Source organism: Solanum verrucosum, unplaced genomic scaffold, assembly GCF_900185275.1.
Source record: "Solanum verrucosum unplaced genomic scaffold, falcon-dt-bn FXZP01000081.1, whole genome shotgun sequence".
In the NCBI taxonomy this organism is placed as follows: Eukaryota; Viridiplantae; Streptophyta; class Magnoliopsida; order Solanales; family Solanaceae; genus Solanum; species Solanum verrucosum.
This window is the reverse complement of record NW_026020233.1, coordinates 696,265-716,510: the sequence shown is the minus strand read 5'-3', so window position 1 is coordinate 716,510 and position 20,246 is coordinate 696,265. Positions and strand designations below refer to the sequence as shown.

At 37.9% G+C, this 20,246-nt stretch overlaps 1 protein-coding gene across 2 annotated transcripts in view; it reads right to left on the bottom strand.

Moving 5' to 3' along the window:
- Window positions 1-1,072: 1,072 nt before the first annotated feature.
- LOC125832755 (protein ROOT HAIR DEFECTIVE 3 homolog 2) overlaps window positions 1,073-20,246 on the bottom strand; it is a 33,115-nt gene continuing 13,941 nt past the window's right edge. Inside the window, exons 4-22 of one of the 2 annotated variants that reach the window (XM_049511950.1) lie at window positions 18,041-18,111; window positions 17,409-17,472; window positions 17,270-17,335; window positions 17,111-17,158; window positions 16,908-16,970; window positions 16,768-16,824; window positions 16,489-16,647; window positions 16,344-16,412; window positions 16,181-16,272; window positions 15,147-15,225; window positions 10,796-10,961; window positions 10,055-10,179; window positions 9,638-9,900; window positions 9,465-9,561; window positions 9,186-9,353; window positions 9,000-9,104; window positions 5,041-5,135; window positions 4,868-4,964; window positions 1,073-1,521 (exon numbers count right to left, since the gene is read on the bottom strand). In XM_049511950.1, coding sequence (XP_049367907.1) covers window positions 1,240-1,521; window positions 4,868-4,964; window positions 5,041-5,135; window positions 9,000-9,104; window positions 9,186-9,353; window positions 9,465-9,561; window positions 9,638-9,900; window positions 10,055-10,179; window positions 10,796-10,961; window positions 15,147-15,225; window positions 16,181-16,272; window positions 16,344-16,412; window positions 16,489-16,647; window positions 16,768-16,824; window positions 16,908-16,970; window positions 17,111-17,158; window positions 17,270-17,335; window positions 17,409-17,472; window positions 18,041-18,111 — 2,166 coding nt within the window. In that variant the 3' untranslated portion in view covers window positions 1,073-1,239. The remainder of the gene's footprint in view (window positions 1,522-4,867; window positions 4,965-5,040; window positions 5,136-8,999; window positions 9,105-9,185; window positions 9,354-9,464; window positions 9,562-9,637; window positions 9,901-10,054; window positions 10,180-10,795; window positions 10,962-15,146; window positions 15,226-16,180; window positions 16,273-16,343; window positions 16,413-16,488; window positions 16,648-16,767; window positions 16,825-16,907; window positions 16,971-17,110; window positions 17,159-17,269; window positions 17,336-17,408; window positions 17,473-18,040; window positions 18,112-20,246) is intronic. The other variant, XR_007443261.1, reaches the window with a different exon arrangement.

The following is a 20,246-nucleotide window of genomic DNA, read 5'->3' as shown; positions in this document are numbered from 1 at the left end:
CCACAAACTGTTGGCTCAATTAGCGAAGTCTGTATTAACATATATGTTTGATTGTTAGTACTAGTAAAGAGGCAAGTGATCATGGGGCAAAGAGGACCTAGACCAGGAGGGCCACCTGGGTGGGGCCCTCCTCAAGGTCCGGGAGGACCACCGATGCCTGGACCAGGAGGACCACCTAGATTGGGTCCTCCTCAAAGTCCGGGAGGACCACCGATGGCAGGACCTTGTGGCTTCTTTAGTAGTTTTTGCAACCCTATAGGCTCCTGGTAAAACATTCTTCAATATAGCTAAATTTATCTTATTTGTTGTTTCTTTAACCTGACTTGCTGTTTAATATTGTACAGCCTAAGCTTTTTTTGCTGCTGCTGGTTGTTACAAGACTGTTTTGGTCACCCAATGGGTTCACCTGGCCCTCCAAGACCTTATGGACCTCCTCCACCTTGATCCTAAGGGAAGTACTGAAAGACTTTAAAAGAAGAAAAGAAAGCAAAAAAAAAAAAAAAAAAAAAAGCAAATGATATGATCTCAGTTCAGAATTGTGATCTAGTTGTCCCTTCTTTTGCATAATCTCCCTTTATTTTTCCTTTTCTGGTGGCTTTCAATGTCAATTTCTCTGAAAAATTTAGGTCATTTTGGCTTATAATGTCAAAGACTAGAAGGGTTCTATCTTGCTAAAAAGAGAAAGATCCATTTATGTGAAATTCTTCCAGAACTGCTATGGGTATTGACTAGTATAAGAATATTGATATTACCTTAAGAAAAGTTATGCAACAAAACAACTCTGTGTGTGTTGGGTAGATGTTTGTCACCGAAGTTCTCAACTACAAACTGGTTAGGGTAAAGGTTTAACCGTTCAAGTGCAAAAACAATACCTGAATTGGAATGATATTTCATATTTGCCTTGATCTTTGTGTAATCAAACTTGGAATTTTAGGTGCCATTTATTAAGACACTGCTCTCAATTACAAAACATTATCCAAAAGGGGTGAAGGCAGCTGAAAAGAATGCACAAAAGAGAACATGTCAACCAGATTTCATAAAAACATGATTCAAACAATATAACAAAGAGAACTTTGTCAATTACACAAATTTGAACAAGACAACAAACTTCAAAAGCTATAATTTAAGCACTACAGCTTCCTAGGATTATGAGGGTTAAGAAAGAAACAACATCATTTACAAGAGCAGCTTCTGTTCTAGCGGAGACGGTATTAACACTATTCTGCTTTATCGAGAAGATTATTCTTGTTCCACTTGAGTAACTCTTCTGTGTGTCAGCTGAGGGCTCGTGTATTCAGAGTCATTTTCAGTTGAGATGTTGGATGAGACAGATGAACTGGGAACTGAACTCGAAACGGGGTTAGGACTACTTACTTGACTCCTAAAGCTCTGAGAAGCAACATGTTGGGAAGTCCTGGAAGTTTCAGGAGCAGGATTTCCCTGAGCTTCAGCAGCTAGCCGTCGAAGAAGGTCCATAACAGTTGGGAGGAACCTTGATGACATAGAAATAAGTCCAGTAAACTGCAGAAAAGGAAAGCTAACTTCAGTGAACTCACATAAAGTAGGAGACGGGATATAAGCAAAAAGTATCTCATCAAGAGAAGATCATAACACACAACATTCTGCAGTACTACAATAGCAATTTCAGTAAAATATCAGGAATGGGGGGAGGTTCACAAGGCAAGGCATCCTTAAAGAATATCAGACTACAATAATAATTATAGTTACTCGATGCTTCTTCCCCTCTAATTACCAATCTTACTAATATTTACTGTCATCTCAATATTCTATGAGTTGGCGATCTGTTCAAGGTTATCTTGGCAATGGTTATGCTGCAATTTATCAAAATTATTGACTAGTGGAAAAGTGTTTTAGTCGGATCTTAAAATTCTGAACCACAGAGAGATTGCATTCTCAAGATCAAGAATCTAATTCAAAGGGCTAAGCACTGATCAGTGAGCTTAAGACAGTACAAAATAAATGACGTTGGCACTCATACAGCTTTTGGAAATTTGTTTTCCCAAAGTTCTAAAGAAAATAACTCTGTTTGGAAGACCATTTGAAGGGAAAGTTTGAAGAAAAATTGTATTTGGATTGGGTGTTTCTGACAATAGAAATCTACAGCTGGTAACCCTTCACCTTGCTAACACACTTCCGAGTAATCAAAAGCTTGTCCCCAGGTGATCTTTAAAAAATAAAAGCATAACATTAAAGGAGTTGTGAAAAGCAACTTTTAACATAATAGCAGGTAGAAAAAAGATGGAGATCAACAAGAAAGCAAAAGCACCAACCAAAAGGATGCTATGGTGATGAGATTCAAACTCTATTAGGCGAATTTTGAAATAAATAGGGTCAGATTCAGTCTCCTGCTGACCACAAATGTTTCTTTAGTCTTCTCGAAACATTTTGTTGTTTAATTTGTTTCCACTATCGCAATATTTTGTTGTTCTTGTTCCTTTCTGGTAGGCTTTGCACTGTTTTCTTTGTTAGTTGCTATGTTTTTCTACACTGTTTTCTTCTTCTTTGTACTTGGATTTGCTGCTCTTGAGCCGAGGGTCTTTTGGAAACAGCCTCTCTACCTCCACGAGGTACTGGTAAGGTCTACGTACACTCTACTCACCCTCCCTAGACCCCACTTGTGGAATTTCACTGGGTATGTTGATGTTCCTGACGAGCACGTAAATTCAAAATGAGGCTGCTCATTTCGTGGTGCGAGGGGATGCTTCCCCAAACCCTAAGGAACAAGTGGCGGTGGAAGAGTCTACTGCACTAGGACAACTGTCGATGCCAAACAGACCACTAGTGATGGTGGACAAACTGGAAATGTGAAGAGTGGCTGGAATACACTCTTTACAGGGAATAAGCTTGCTGAGAAAGGTATGAGTCTCAACTTCATACCCCCTAAGGTGCAGAATGGTATCAAGGTGGTAGAATTAGTGAAAGCTGAAGTGGACAAGGAGAGTGAACAGAGGAATGGACAGCCTATAAGTACTGAACTCGACTACATACTCTGTTAGTATAAGACCTTGAGAGGTGACTTCCATAAAGTGCCATGGAGAAGATTTATTTGCAACAACACTGGTGCCCCAAAGTGGATTTGCTATCCGGAAGCGACTGTATACTCGAGATAGGCTTATGAAATGGAGGCTTATTGATCAGAATACCTGCCCATTGTGTGAGGTTCAGGAAGAGTCAGGGAACAAGCTCTTACTCTGGCAGAATTACCAAACAGATGCACTTAGCTGGGACAATGAGCTGAAATGGATGATGGCCCATGTGAATGGACGAAATACGACAACAGAAGTGTTCAGAGTTATTGTTGCTGGATGTGTGTGCTTCCTCTGGCAAGAGAGGAATACTAGTCTTCCAAGGCAAGAGGAGATACCCTGCATCCATCACTAGATTGATTATCAGGAGAGGGTAAGGAGAGCAAGTTTCACGCCCAAACTAGCTAGTAGACTAGATGCCCTTAATTTTTATCCTTGAGCTGCTGGTATAGTCTAGGATGTTCAAGTTAATTTGCAAGCTGGAATCATGGGACTATGTCCATGAGCCAGCGTTTACTTTGAGACTTGTACAAAACGGCACTTCGGTCAATAAAATCCTTTATATACCAAAAAAAAAAGTTCAAAATGAGGCAAAGCCATGATACTTAAAGTTTTGGGTTCAAATCTTCTAGTCATCGCAAAAAAACAATTTCCACTTGTAGGACCAATGACAAAACAATCTGCAGCATGATCAAACACTCCACTGTGCATGATCACCGAACAAAAACTAAGCTCTTTGAGATCACCTGCACCAAGACATGTTGCAAAGATAGAGAACAAACTTCTCTCAAAGAAAAACAAAAGCAAAAAGAAAAAAGTTGCATTGCCAATGCTTAAGGCTACCGTAGGCCATACCCTCCCTGCGCTATGAACTAAGCTGTTCCTCTCCCAAAATAAACAAGCAATACCCCCCCTCCCCCCACCCGACCCCCAACATGGAATGGCATGGCACAAGGCACCTACACCAATTTCTTGCTCACCTAAAAGAGTCATATCTCTAAGCTCACAGGCGTGTCTCCACCATTAGGGTCGCAAGTAGCTGCAGTTGAGGGACAAAAAGGACATAACTTCTGATAGTATTTTTCGTTCTTCTTTATAGAGTACCTCCCTCGACAACCAAATAAGATTTTACAGTCTCATAAATTTCCAGATAAGGTAGCACAAGCGAGCAATATAGACATGTTAATATTTAATACATAATTTCAAGCATATCAGCACTGTGGCTGGATGCACTCACTCTTCCTTTCCTTTTTCCCCTTCCCCATTCGGACTTTTTTGGTTTTTGATAACTGAGAAATGTTCGAGGGTTGGTGCATGGTTCAAAACAGGATGGATAATGGGTTTGCCTCTTATCCCTTCTCAACTTAAATATCAGGCTTCGCCCATGACACGGTGTAAACCCATGACGTGAGCTTAACCCACACATCATGCCCTATGCTCTTTCCACTAGGACAAAGCCCTGGAGACTCAATTCGAATCCATGGTTCAGAAAACAGTACTTGCATCTTGAATTCCACAGGGGAAAAACTTTACTCTAGCATTTTTATTTTTAAATTTTTCTTCAGACAAGCTGAAAACAAGTCATAGAACACGTATCAATGGTCATCCAACCTAAAAAAGTATGATGTTGAAAATAAGATTGTGCCCCCAATCATCTCCATCTTGAAAAATATTTTGTGTGTCAAATCTTTTGTTATTCATGGAGGGAAACATAGACAGCAGATGCTCAGATAAGGAAACAGTTGGTTCAAACAACCCATCTTATGCTCAAGAAAACGGTGAAACCATAAATGATAATAAGGAACAATTATTGTACTCACAGTGCCATTCCGGAACTCCCCAGGAATGTCCATCTGTATCCACAGAGCTTTCCCAAATAAATATACAACAAAAAGAATGAAGAGGTAGAGCGGATTTCTGTGACAACAGCAACTGAATTAGGTTGAAGATAAAGTATGGAAAAAAATAAAGAAAGTGCAGTAGAAATAAGTACCTTAAAAGAAGCATGAATTCGTTGAAACCAAGTATAATCATAGCGACTATAGCCCAGGCAGGAGGTAACCAATTATTGCTTCGCCTGTGTGCTTCCTGAAGCGGAAAGAATTTCATGCATCAAAACGGTCCCAGTACTTGAAAGTGATTGTAGATTATGTCCTCAATAGGTGAACACAGAGATAATTGAGAAGCAGTAAAACTGTGTTATGTATTACACTCCTTAAAAGAATAAGAACAATAAGAAAGACACATATTCAGTGTGGCAAGTATCACATGAAAATAGTTAAAGGTGCACAGAAAAAGTAATCCTGCATGAAATATACAATATAGGATATGCAAAAGTCCTGTATTTGCAGTTGAGCAATGGGAGAACTTGCAGAAAGTGAATAGGGCAAACAGGAAAAAGGATCCCTATAGTCTAGACAATGCATTACAAGAAAGTGCATAGGGCAAACAGGAAAAAGGATCCGTAGGAACCACCTAAATCAATATATTCAACTAAAACACAAGAAATACTTCAATCAAGCAGCATGCAACACTTTATGCACATTGACAAAACCGGACAAGCCTTTTCAATTAACTAATCAACCAATCGCAGTGCCTCAATCAATCACTGAATGAGGCTTTTCCTTGAAAATAAAATAAAATAATGGCTTTGATGGATCCTCTTAAGGTAACCCATAAAGTGGGAATATTCATTGATTCTCTTTTTCATTTGTATTGCAAAAAAGAAATGACATTACCATTTCATTTCTAGTGGTATTCGGAGTGATTAATGTACGTATGGCATTAATCCACAGGGCAAAATTAAAAGATTCCAATGGAAGATCCAAAGGAGACTGCTTAGCTGGAAAACGAGGCTCAGGGTGTTGTGTTCCATTAGTTGCATCTCATCTAGTGTCTCACTCACATTGACACCTCTATTTTACTTGCTTTCTACCCCGCTTCCAACCTCCCGGAAAAGAATAAGAATATGAGCCTGTTTACATTTCATCCTCTTTGCTGCTGACATTGTTTTGTCAGACACACCCGTATTGCAAAAGCTAAATTTTGTTAAATGGGAAGGGAAGTCCATCTGTTTGATGAAATTAATGCTCCACCTGAAAAACATCATGTGAGAACTTATGGGTGGTATTCTGTACCAGACTGTCAGCATTAGTAGGGCAGACCTACATAGTGTCAAGAGGGTTCATATGAACCCGCTTCATCAAAAAATTACCCTGTATATATAGGTATATTTGGTTTGTCTTTGAGGCAAAATACAAGTATAAATTAAAGGGATAATACATATATTGGACCTTAAACTTGGCTTAAAATTTTAACTTTGACCTCCAACTTTCATAGTGCACAAACAGACACTTTAACTATCCAACCTTTTAATAAATAAACACGCGTGTCTTACCTGGCAAAACGCGTGATGTGCACGTATTTTGCGCGAGTAGGAGTAATTTTTGAGGCCTACAACAGTAAAAAAAATGCTGAAATGACAACTCTACCCTTAATTAATTTTTTTTTTTTTTTTAGTTCTAAAATGGACGTGTAAAGTATTTAATTAGCTGGCAGCCATTGAGTGGCTCACTAATACATGTGGCAGCATTTGCATTTCACGCTCTTGGCTCCAAAAATCGCGTGTTTATTTATTAAAAGGTTGGATAGTTAAAGTGCTTGTTTGTACACTATGAAAGTTGGAGGTCAAAGTTAAAATTTGAAGCCAAGTTTAAGGTCCAATATATGTATTATGCCTAAATTAAATATTGAGCCCCCCTTGAGCCATCAATTGCCTTTGGTCCAGAAAATCCCATCATTGTCCAGGGAAAAACACTTTCAAAAGAGATTTCAAACAACACAAGATTATTGAGAGTGTTTTTTAAGCACAAAACCAAAGAAGACGAAGAAAGAAGAAGAAATTTTGCAAGTTCGAAAACAATCAAAAGAATTGAGTACCAACTGCCAAGCAGAAATTGAGGAAGAACTTTTAAATCGTAGCAACTAAAGCAAAGGAGGAGTATTGGGATTTGTTTTCACTTACCCCAGCAATTTTTAGCATAATAAGTTGCCTAGGTTTAGGATGAATTTGAAATTAAAATTTCCATTAGGTTATTTTAGTTGTTGAGATTATTTAGCCTTTTTGAATTTTTGTTATGCAAATTATGTTTTCAAGTTGGCTATTTAAAGCACTTCTATGCTTAATAAATTTTCAACCCTTTTTTGTTGCCCCATCTTTTATAATAACCAACAAAACTACACTATTTTTAGGTTTTTTCTTTAAACAAAATCTAAAAAAAAATAAAAATAATTCCCAATTTTCAAACCCTTCATTGCCTCTGACAAGTTTAAATTCAAAGTTTCATTACTTCCATAGCAGTCTCCCTTCTTGTGATTGGCCTTATTATTTTGATTAAATAATATATTTTAATTATTTATTTAATAAAATTAATTAATAATTAAATATAATTATAAATTGTTTAATATTATTTAGCTTATCGACTTTTTTGTGCATCTCCTTCTTTATATGTTGAACCTCCTCGATGAAAATTCTAGTCCGCCACTGAAGCATTAGGTACTTTTGTTTCAGCAAAGCAGACAACAGCAAGAGTGAGAGCAAGGTTAGGAATCTGCTCTAGCCTTTTTAGTCTTTGTATTTGGCAGGAAGCAACTATCAATGGGGAGTATAAAGAGTATAATACATTTTAGCATTTTAGAAGAAAGGGAAAAGGGGTCAAAATAGCTTAAGACAGTTGAAACCACTGCTGCACTAGTCAAATCAAAATCAATTTGATTCAATCAACATGGCGTGTCATTGAAATATGCATGGACACTAGATCACACTGAAAGTATGGGACAGACGATCCAAAGCCTAGTATTGAAGAATAACTCAGAGTATCTCTGAGATAAGAACTGAGAAAATATCTAAGATGGTCACTCAACTATGCATTATTCTCTCAAAAGTCACTTAACTTTGAATTTTAACTCAAAAGTCAGTTAACTATGAGTTCTTTTCTCAGGAAGTCACTCAACTTTGAATTTTAACTCAAAAGTCACTCAATTATGAGTATTTTACTTACAAAGTCACTCAACTATGATTGTTTTACTTACAAAGTCACTTATATTTAATTATATTTTAAATAAAAAATTGTTGGTATAATTTTTCTTTTTATTTAAAATATTTTTTAAAAAGGTATTATCCATTTAAATTATTTAATGATCCGACCCGCTAAAAATATAGTATTGATCTATTTTATTTTAATTGGAATTCAAAAATAATACGGGAATAAATCATTTCATGCATCAGCCATCAGAATTCCTTAAGCATTAAGAGGAATAAATTATTCTCCTTTTCTCCGAACTATTCCGATTATAACAATAATTTCATGCATCAGAATTCCTTAAGCAGAGGAGAAGAGGAGAAAGAATCCGACAATACTATAGGAGAATTAATGCTGAAGTAAAATGGGTCAATATTATATTTTTAGCGGGTCGGTTCATTAAATGGTTTAAATGAATATTTTTTATTTTTTTAAAATACTGATTTAAAAAATAAAATAAAATTATATCAGCAAATTTAAATTAAAAATTAATTAAATAGGTTAAATGACTTTGTAAGTAAAATATTCATAGTTGAGTGACTTTATAAGGAAAGCACTCATAATTGAGTGACTTTCTGAGAAAATAAATCATAGTTGAGTGACTTTTTGAGAAAAGAATTCATAATTGAGTGACTTTTGAGTTAAAATTCAAAGTTGAGTGACTTTATGAGAAAATAGTGCATAGTTGAGTGACCATATGAGATATTAACTCGATAAGAACAAGCTGGTACTTTTTTCCAGTCAATGAGTACTGAAAGAAGGAATCAGTGGGACACGAGCAGATATATCAGTCTAAGCAAGAAACCAGGAAAGAATTTTACAGTAAAAAAGTCAGGGTACAACCGCCAAAAGCAATGTATAGTTCTTTTACCTGTGCTGAAATAGCTTGACTAACCGTATACTCTGTTTCTGCAATGAATTGTCTCCACAAAGATAAACACTGCACTGGTGTGAGCAATGTGTTCTCTGGTGAAACCTAACAAACATTGTACTGGTAGTGAGCAAATTTATTGGTGAACGTCAAACAAATACAACTGCTAATGTAAATTCATTGGACCTCTTCCCACGAGCTTGAGGCTAGGGGGTCACAAGAATCTGCAATATCACTATTCCGAGAAGAAATTGAAATCTTCCCTTCCAAAAGTCTAGAGAAAAGTATGCTTTCTATTCTGTCTGATTTTTCATCCAACCGTATGGCAGCCACTATGGACAAAAGCTTCAGAGACTGCTCCAGATAGAACAAAGAAATGATAAGAAACTTTTAGTTCTGGGCACAGCAAACACACAGTCAAACAGTTCAAGATGAACGGTAAAAGCATCATATCCTTGCAAATACCTCAGAGCGGGCCTCCAATGTTATTGATTTAATGTCCTCCTTCCCTGTCCAAAGCCTTGGGATTGAATCGCTATCATGGCTGAACACAGTATTAAACCTAAAGCCCCAAGTTGTCAGTAATTTAAAGGTTAAGACAACAGAAGATCAAATATAAAAGAAAAGAAATTGTCCACCTATCCTTCATTCGCATCAAAACTTTTCCAGCTTCTTCTCTTGCTTTCTTCTCCACAACACTTCTAGCGTAGTCCTTCAGATTTTGCATCTTTCTGTCAAATGCATCCTGGTCCAATTCAAAGCCGGAAAGAGCTGGGGAGAAGCATGATATTGCCACATCAGTCTCGTGTTTTAGAAGCTTTCTTATTGAGGCCCATGTTTCACTCCCACCAACCTCAAAAAGGGATTCTACAGGTTCAGCAAGTGCAGCTGTGATTTGTTTCTGTCAAATAAAATCTGGCTAAGACATGTTTCCTCTAAAGTTATTGATTTGCTGATGAATAAATAAAAGGAATTAAGATAAACAAAACAAAGATGCCAGGGGACATAATTTTTACCAACTACAAATGGTGGATTTTCTACATTAGGAATCTTACCTCATAAGTGGCCTTCAGTTCTGATAACTTATCATTACGAACAGAGGACACATGGGACTCAATATCACGACAGAGTTTGTCACGAACTTTTGAAGCATCCCAATTAGCATGTCTTATGGCAGCATCTGAAATTGGTAAAGAGAGAATCTCAAATTAATGAGAGCGAAATGGTGGGAATGAACTTCCATTTCAATTACTACCAAGGCTTACTGCCTTACAGTCTAGTGGGATCATGGTAGTTCTCCACACAATAGGTGTGGTTTCAATTGTCAATATTTCATTCCTTGCACCTTCCCTTTCTCCCATGTAATGAAAATATTTTGGAAAAAAACTTCCATTTCAATTTATATTCAAGAATAACACAAAAACAAAAATATGTTGGTTTTTGAAAGATGGTGCTACAAAAAGGGTTAAAAGTATAGATTAAAAATATCTCTCAATATAAGAGGGCTTTAAATAGGCAACTTACAACAAAAAATCTGTATAATTAAAAGTTTTTGAAAGATGGTGCTACAAAAAGGGCTAAAAGTATAGATTAAAAATATCTCTCAATATAAGAGGGCTTTAAATAGGTAACTTACAACAAAAAATCTGTGTAAAAAACCCCTAAAATATCTCAACAAACTAAAAAAACCTAATAAAATCATCATAAACCTAAGCATTTCTAAAGTTAAAATTGGCTAAATTGGAGACTTCAACAGTTTTTTAAGACCTAACAATTCAAACCTCATGTAGAAGTACCTGAACATCCCTTATCAAATTCAGTGATACAAGACACAGAGCATGTACGAACAGATGCCGCAAATGCTTCTCCTCTACGTAATAATTGTTCCACCTGAGTCTTAAATGTTTGAAGTGATTTAACACGTAGATGCCCCAACTGTGAAATAAAAGCCGGATGGACCAACTGCAGAAAGATTTGCATGATGAGCATGTAAAATAATGGTGAAAGTTTATTCCTCTTATATATCATCACTTGAACGCAATAAAATTTAACTCTTACCTCACTACAGTGCACACAGAGAAGAAGAAACTTACATTAAGATGTAAGGAGTATCATTTTTCTATATAATGAGACATTTATACATAGAAATAGATGGATAAAGTGCGGGCAGATAAAGCATACATTCTGGTCAGAGGACGGATGTAAATAGGTCAGCGAGGGCTGGGAAAAGTAGACACTCAGGAGAATGAACTGTTTACACTTTCTAACAAACCACCCCTACTCGTCGAGGCTGTTTTGAGGTAGTGGTCGATTTGCTTGTCAAACTGCCACAGATCCTTGCTTTTCTCCCAAACTGCATCTTCCTTAGCTTTTCCCTTCCATTGCACTAAGAATTATATTTCATATTCTTCCTACTGTTCCCAACAACCTGGTGATCAAGTATTTCTTCAATTTTTGCTTCAAACTGCATTGGCACTGAAGGAGGAGTCCTCTTTAACCTGTTTCTGTCCGGATGATCAACATCTTCAAAATACCGGTTTCAGATAACTTACAATGGAACATTATATGAATTTTCAATCTTTCCAGCAACTTCAACTTATAAGCAACTTCACCTACCCTTTCGACTACTTCAAATGGTCTGTCATACCTTGGAAGGTGCAAGCTGTTATTGAGTGGCAGGCACCAACTGGTGTCAAGGTTTGCGGTCATTCTTGGGGCTCGCCAATTACTATCAGAAATTTATTGTTGGATATTCAAAGAAAGCAGTGGCCTTAACGGACTTGTTAAAGAAGGATGTTAAGTAGGACTGGTCGGAAAGATGTGATGCAGCGTTTCAGAATTTAAAGGAAGCCATTGCTTTAGAGCCAATACTTAAGTTGCCTTATTTTGAATTACCATTTGAAGGGCACACTAATGCATCCAACAAAGCTATTGGGGTGTGTGTTAGTGCAAGAGGTCATCCGATAGCCTTTGAAAGTCGGAAATTGAATGATGCAGAGCAGAGAGATTCTACTCACGAAAAAAATTTGGTGGAAATAGTGCACTGTTTGCAGACTTGGAGGGTATATTTGTTGGGTACTTGCTTTGTAGTATGGATTGATAATGTGGCCAATATATTTTTCAAGACACAAAAGAAGCTCAGTCCAAAGCAGGCGTGCTAGCAAGAGTTTTTGGCAGAATGACTTCATGTGGGAGCACAAACTAGGAAAGCACAACCAAATTGCTGATGCATTGAGTAGGAAAGAGGTATTTGCTTCTGTATTCCATTTCTATACTTGAGACTGATTTATTGGATAGAATCAGGTTGTGCGCTGTGAATGATTCACTCTATGCAAAATGGGTGCGTCAAGTTCAAGATGGGACTGTTAGAAGGTACTAGATGTAAGGAGGTGAACTGCGGAGAGAGTTGATGCAGGAGCCACTGAGCCAGGGAAGCACATGACACTCTGTGGGCGGATCATCCGGGTGAAGAACAAATGCTAGCCTTACTGTCAAATGAACTTTTGGTTGAAAATGGAAGATGATGTTGAATCTAATGCGAAGACTTCCATGTTTGTCAAATGGACAAGACTGAACATGAGGCAGGTTTGTTGCAGCCTCTTCCTATTCCAAAAAGGCCATGGTTATTTGTCTCAATGGGGTTCATTTCTGGATTTCCTAAAGTTGACGGTAATGCATCTATTATGGTCGTGGTAGACAGGTTCTTGTAATATTCTATCTTCATTGCTTCTCCAGTTGATTTCTTGTCGGAAGTTGCTACTAGTTTCTTCTACACACATGGTGAAATTCTTTGGTGTGCAAAGTGACATTGTAAGTGATAGGGATGAGCGGTTCACCGGTCAGTTCTAGATGACTTTGTCCAACATGATGGGAACAGACCTGAAATTTTCAACGGCTAACCATCCTCAAACTGATGGCCAGACAAAAAGGATCAACCACTTGCTGGAAGAATACTTGAGGCAATTTGTGACAACAAAGTCAGTGGAACTGGGCAGACTTGTTAAATACAGTGCAGTTTTGCTATAATCTACACAAGTCATCGGCAGCGGAGAAGAGTCCATTCGAACTTGTTCTAGGCATGCAGCCTATGACGCCCCTTGATATTGCAACACAGAAGTCATGGTATATGCTCAGCTGCTTACTGGTATGCAAAAGATAAGCATGAGATGCTTGTTGAGGCACAAAACAGTTTGAGGAAAGCCCAGTTTCACAAGTATGTTGATCAGCATAAACGTGCAGTTGAGTTCAATGTCGGAGACCTTAAGCTCACTCCCCAAATCTGGAAGCAGATTGTGAACAAGAAGAGACATAGAGGGTTGATTCCAAGGTATGACGAACCATTTGAACTAGTTGAAAGGGTAGGTGAAGTTTCTTATAAGTTTAAGTTGTTGGAAAGATTGAAATTCATCCCACGGTTCATGTAAGTTATCTGAAACCGTATTTTTAAGATGTTGATGATCCAAACAGAAACAGGTCAAAGAGGGCTTCTCCTTCGCGCCAACATAGTTTGAAGCAAAGATTGAGGAAATACTTGATCACCGCGCTGTTGGGAACTGTCAAAAGAATACTAAAACACAATTCTTAGTGCAATAGAAGGGCAAAGCTAAGTAAGCTGCAGTTTGGAATAAATGCAAGGATCTGCGGTAGTTTGACACGCAAATCGATGACTACCTCAAAACAACCTCGACGAGGACGTCGAGTTCAACTAGTGGAGGTAGTTTGTTAGACCCTCAGTCTCAAAGATAATTATCGTCAAGGTTTGTGCATTGGTCTTGACATGTGCTGTGACATGCTGTGCAAACGATGTACATGGTAGTGGCGACTTAGTGTGCGAATTCCAAGGTGCTAGAGGTGTTGGCAAGGCAGCCTTGGGCACAGCAGGAAAGGACAGGTGCATGACTGATGACACCTGATGGGAATGCCCGCGATAGTGGCACCGGCAAGGCAAGGTGGTGATGTTGGCTTGACGATGACAAGGCAAGACTGCACGATGAGGCATGGCATTGGAAGAAGCTGAAATAATTCTCAAGTGTTGGAAGGATACTGAAAAAATTCCAAGTGTTGAAGAAATGGAAATTCAGCTAAGGCAAAGACTTCCCATGTGCGTGACATGGGGTTGTTAAGTTCGAATTTTGAATGTTGTCTAGATGTTAGGACAATCAGTTCTGTACTTAGTTTTATTTGGATAGATTCTGTAAAAGTCACATTCCTGGCATGCTGCCAGTTATAACTAAATGTAATCTCTGTGTAACTGCCTGTGTGCAGATTTTATATGCTGGCAGAATTATTCTAAAGGCAGAGGGACTGTGTTCTATGTTTTAGAAAAATTTGTGAGCATATCGTTTTTGTATTCAGAGAGATCAATAAAAAGTTTGGGACTTGTTCCTGTAAACTGTTGTGTTCTTATTGTTCCTACGTTGCCTACGAAACAGTCTACGTACTTAGATGTTTGTGAGTGTTTGTGCCTGAGGTTTTGCATTGAGTGCATGACTGACAAGCAGTGGTGACGAAGAAAAAATCACCCCTGCTTTATCCTTTCTCTTCCATTGTGCAGTCAAACATGTTTAAAAATATGTGGACTCTTTCCCCACTTCCTGTGTTCAGTAATACATATTGGAGACTCTAATCTCGTAAATTTTGCAATTCCTGGGGTAATAGTAGATCTTGGTCAAGAAAATTCTTTCTAGAGTCTTGTTCTGCTAAACAAGTCGAGCACCATGTTCATTCTATCCATTCTCTAGAAAAAAAATTGCACGAAAAGCAAGGAATGTGTAGGCAAAGATATAATCTACAAAGACCCCTCTGGAGTAGATAAAAATTACATTCTAATAAAAGTACACTGGGAAGAGGTCAAGAGGGTAAAGATGAAACCAAACAAAATACAAATAAATAAATAAAAAACAAAAAACTAGTCTTCCAGATAGTGAACCAGATGAGTTATTAGCAAAATTAAAAATATGCAGTATAAAAACATGATTCCTCCAGAACGGTAACAGTAAGTCCATCTTGGGCGAGAGATTCGTACAGTGTTTACTGATCAAATTACCAAATGACTAGCAAAACTTAAAAGACGGAAGCAGATCCCATGCGAATTCATGAGGTAATTCATCCATGAAACAGTACAACACAAAGTTATATAGGCCTCACCTGCAAAGCTTTCGATATAAATTGTTGACGTTTTGAACTTCTCACGTTTTCTTCGAAAAAGACAGATTCCGCATCATATCTGTTAAAAGAGAAAACAGATAATTCAGAGCATCAGCTACAGCTCACTCTTAAGGACAAGACAAGAATTCAACCACCTGCTTTGCAAAGAGTCTTTCCTATTTATGGAGTCGCGAAACATCAAGTTCGGATGTTCAAATGCATGACATGCATATTAAATACAGGAGCACATAGCAAATTGTTCATTTAAGTCCTTATGTCAATGTAACCCATCTAAATGCTTATCCTATGTTAAGGGGAAGTTTGAAATATTTCTCTTTCCTTGTTTAGTTTTGACTTCAAGAAAAAGGAAAGAAATATCATTCCTTAAAATTCAAAGAGGGACAAGATGCGTCCCCATGCTGTGCTTCCCTCCGGCCTGTTCCTGGGTTAGGTTAGGGGAACACCCGAGTAATTGCTTCACGGATCCAAACATGTTCATAAGGTGCACTATAAGAATAAGACCAATAGAGACTTCATAGAGACCATTTGAGTTGCTGATCATAGTGCTCTTAGAGAAGCATATTTTGAATATATAGGAGTGAAAGTTCCCAATAAATAAGTACTTTTTCATATCCTTCTATGAAGGGTACGAGCACGTCCTCGGTCACCCCCACTGGAATCCGTCAAAAGTTTCTTCCTTTTAAGGATTCTATATAAATTTCTCTATAAATGGAGATTGTTGCCTTCTCATATAATTGCAACACGAGCGAAATGCCTACGCTTTACAATTCTGAAGGTGGAGAAAAGGTTATAACTAAACGGACTATTAATCCAACCTTCAGTTTGAAACTATTTTTGAGCGGTAGAAAGGGTCAAAAATAAGACGGTCCAAATTGGACAAACTCTACAAACCCCTCTGAGAACTCGTCTTTGAACAAATGAATGGAGTCGCTACAAAATTACAATACTACCAATCCTCTCCTTTGGGATAGCATTAGTGGTCCAACTAATATAGTTAAAACGCAGCCACTTACTCTGACAGAAAGTTATCTAAGATGGAGCTTAGTCGTCTTCCAAAATTTCGAACTGCATCCTCTTGCACTGCATGCTCAAGAGCTAGCCAGTCCTATATTGGAGTAACGATTGAGCACTGTATATTTATGTTCCAAACAAGAAAGTAGAAAGCAGTTGCTAGACCTCATTTATCATCAAACTACTGAACTTCTCATTTGCAATTTCTTCACAACGCACAGTGGCCACCATGACCTACAAAAGGCAAATAGTTTGATCATTATATCTTTTGAGTAAATAAGCTGTCAACTCATTACCCGGAATGCTTCACCTTGTGAGCAGGCAAGTCGAGATCCTTGTTTTCTTTGATGACTTTCCATATTTGCTGTACACTGTAAGAAAAACCAGAGGCTGGAACAACACCCCGCCTATCGCCAGCCAAGCCTCCTGGAGAGATGGAGTGGAAAAAAAGCTGCCTAAGTTGAGCAACCTGAATGAACAACGTACAAAGCCAAGACATGTAAAAATCACTTAGAACAGGTAACCATCAGATTCACAAAATGACAACAATCTGGTACTAGCAGATATTATGCAGCTAAAAAAGACTTACCTGATCTTTAAACTGCTCTTCCTTCTCCTCATAACTGGGTAGAGCAGTGACTTCTACCTTCACATCAGAGAAAGATAAATAAGGAAACTTAAATATAGACAGCTGTACTGATAACATAAGAACACAGGAAAAACCCTCACATTGAAAAATTCACAGAGTTGGGTGTCCTTGTGTGCTTGTGGCTTTCGAACTGCATCCCATATCTGCAAAATTAGTTACTCCTAATAAGACTGAACACAAAATATTTCATTCTTTTGCCAGATTATTTTTCATAGCAGTAGAGAGGAATAGACAAATTCAGTTAGAACAACAATCACTTCAAAGCGACAGCAAATTCATTTACCTTCTGGATATCCTCCCTCAGAATAGGCTCCAGATATTCTAGTGGAGTCTGCAAGTGCAAGGAAATTTGAAAAAATCGGTGGCCAATACTATTCAGGAATGTAAATAGTAAGCAACTAGTGAATCTTAAAAACATGTTGAATAGAAAGATATACCAGACCTTTGTTTTATCACGTATAACAAAAAGAAGGGTAGTTTTGCGGGGACTAAACAAACGCATCATGACCTAGCAAACAAGAAAATATTCAGACAATTGAAGAATCAATCACTTGTAAGGAGCCAAATAAACTAGAGTTTACCTGAAATACTGTTTTGAGAAGAGGTTTATTGGCAGCCTGCTCCCTACCAATATCATGGCACCACCTGAACACATAGGAGGAATATCCCAGTCAAACAACAATTCCATTAAAGGTGATCTTAACCGATGGTACATGCAAAATTAAAGAGGAACGCATACCCAAAACCAGTAAAAAATGTTCTTTTTAGGGAAATTCTCATGAATATGAAAAAGGACTTCAACAATAGCACGTTTAGGAGTGAAGTTAATTTCCTATGCTGCCACTTACAGACGGCAGGTAACTAGAAGTTAAGCAATAAAAGACCCTCTAACAATGCACTCAGGTCCAAGAAGCCAATCATGTCTTCAAAGCTGCCACGTATTCTGAATATAAACAAGTTGTTCAAGATAAGTGCATTATCAGTTTCTCGGGAGGCAGAAAGACTACCCAGATGCAGTTCTATCAAGGTATCAACCATATGTTAATCTAAGATAAATCTAGAAGTCATGTCAAAGAGATTAAAAAAAGATAGTCAAGGATGTTATATTCAAACTAAAGAAACTGAAAAATTCAGTGATCTATAATAAGGGTTAGATGAGCAAGTTAATTTCATTTTTCTCAGTCACCAAACATCATGCTACAAACAAACTCACATGTTTATTAGCACAACATCTGCAACAGCCAAAGCAAACAAGGCACTTTGTTTCTCAAATGTTGTATCGTCCTGCAACCAAGAATTTCCACCACAGTGAGATAATGTAGAGTACAGTAAGTTAATTGACTTAATTCTGATGGGAAAACAACAATCTGCAAGCACATAAGTTTCGGAAGGTGATGGATGTGCGGTTGTAAGCTAAGCTTAATTAAGCATTACCATTTGTAAATGTAATAATTACACCCTCTACAGAAAGGGAGCTTCATTGCTAATCCGTGTACATGAATTGGTATGGGCAACATAGAAATATACTAACTTCATCCGAGAGAACGGAAAATATAAATGACAAACACCATACAAATATTAATTTCAATTATGGACTGCAAAATATTTCTAGAGAGATCTTTGGTCTTTTATCTATTTAACAGCATGGGTAGCGAAAGGTATCTACTTTGAGGGGGATAAGACATAAATAGCAGAGGAAACATAATGTATAGTACACTATAGAGCCTAGAGGCTAGAACCATAAAACTTCATCAGTGATATTGATCACTAGAAACTTGTGGCACACTCCTCAACGAATTTCCAACATCATGATAATCTTCTTCGGCTTGGGTTTTATTTTTTTTTGAGAAGGTAACATTTGTATTTCTATTTCCAAAAAATCAAAACCTGCCACAACATGTTACAGATTCCTAATTACAGATTAAAGAGAGTATAACAGAAGATCTTCAATCCTATGACAAAATTTACAAAAATTACAGGGATCATAAGACATTCATAACTGATTCTAGATCTTCCATATACTCCTGTTTACACCAAAAATGAAACAACACAAGACAATTCATCTTCATCTTCTGAATAGTGTTGCTCTTGTTCTGATGACATCTAAGGTTCCTTTCTTTCCACGTTGACCACCAAATACAAGCTGGGATGATTTTCCATCTCTCCCTATGTCCTGAGATGCTGGGAGGGTTTGGGTTACTCTCCTTGGCATCACCCACTTCAGTTCTTTTTTATTGATGAAGAGGTCCCACAGTTGGTTGGTTATCCTACAGTGAAGAAACAGGTGAGTCACCGTCTCAGCCTTTTCCCCACATAGGAAACATCTAGGGCTCAATTGGATACCCCTCTTCATGAGATTTTCCTGAGTCAAAACAGCCTGTTTAGCAAGTAGCCAAGTAAAACAAGACACTTTGTAGGGAATTTTGGCTTTCCAAATCATTTTCCAGGGCCACCCATTAATCTGGGTATGGAAAGGGTTGAACTTTTTGTAAGCCCCCTTGACACTGAATCTTCCTTGCTTGTGATCCTTCCATTCCAGGCAGTCTTGGACAGTGTTTCCTCCTCTGAATTGTTCCAGAGTTCTGTAGAATTCTACTACTCTCTGGATCTCCCAATCATTGAAGGGTCTTCTAAAGCTCAGATTCCATCCTTGGTTTGACCAAACCTCTGCCACAGTAGCCCTCTGTTGTTGGTTGAGGATGAACACATCAGGGAAGAGTGTTTTTAAGGGACCTTGTTCCAGCCAGCTATCTTCCCAAAATGAGACCTTCACATCGTTTCCAATTTTGATTTTGCAATTCCCTCTAAGTTTTGGCCATAGGTTCCTTATGGTTCTCCAAAGGCTAGTTCCATAAGTGTTGGTCACCATGCTAGTTGACCAATGATCTTCCATTTCATATTTTGCCTGAATCACCTCCTTCCACAAAGCTTGTTCATTGGAGGCTAGTCTCCAGAGCCATTTCATTAGTAGACATTGGTTCTGAGTCTTTAAGTTTCTCACCCCTAGACCTCCAACTTGTTTATTCCCAATCAAGGCTGCCCATTTAACCAAGTGAAATTTTTTTGTCTCGCTGTTGCCTTCCCATAGAAAGTTCCTTCTTAGAGCATCCAATCTATCAATTACTCCATCAGGGATAGGGAAAAGGGACATCATATAACTAGGCATAGAGTCCAAGACACTATTAATAAGTGTTAGTCTTCCCCCTAGGGAAAGATATTGACTCTTCCAATTCACTAGTCTTCTTTCACACTTTTCAATCACCCCATTCCAAATACCTAAAGACCTGCTGTTAGCTCCCAGAGGCATCCCCAGATAAGTCGTAGGGAGGTCACCAATTCTTCCACCAAGGGTCCTAGCCAGAGAGGATAGGTCAGGAACTACATTAACTGGAAATATGAAGCTCTTATTCCAATTTATA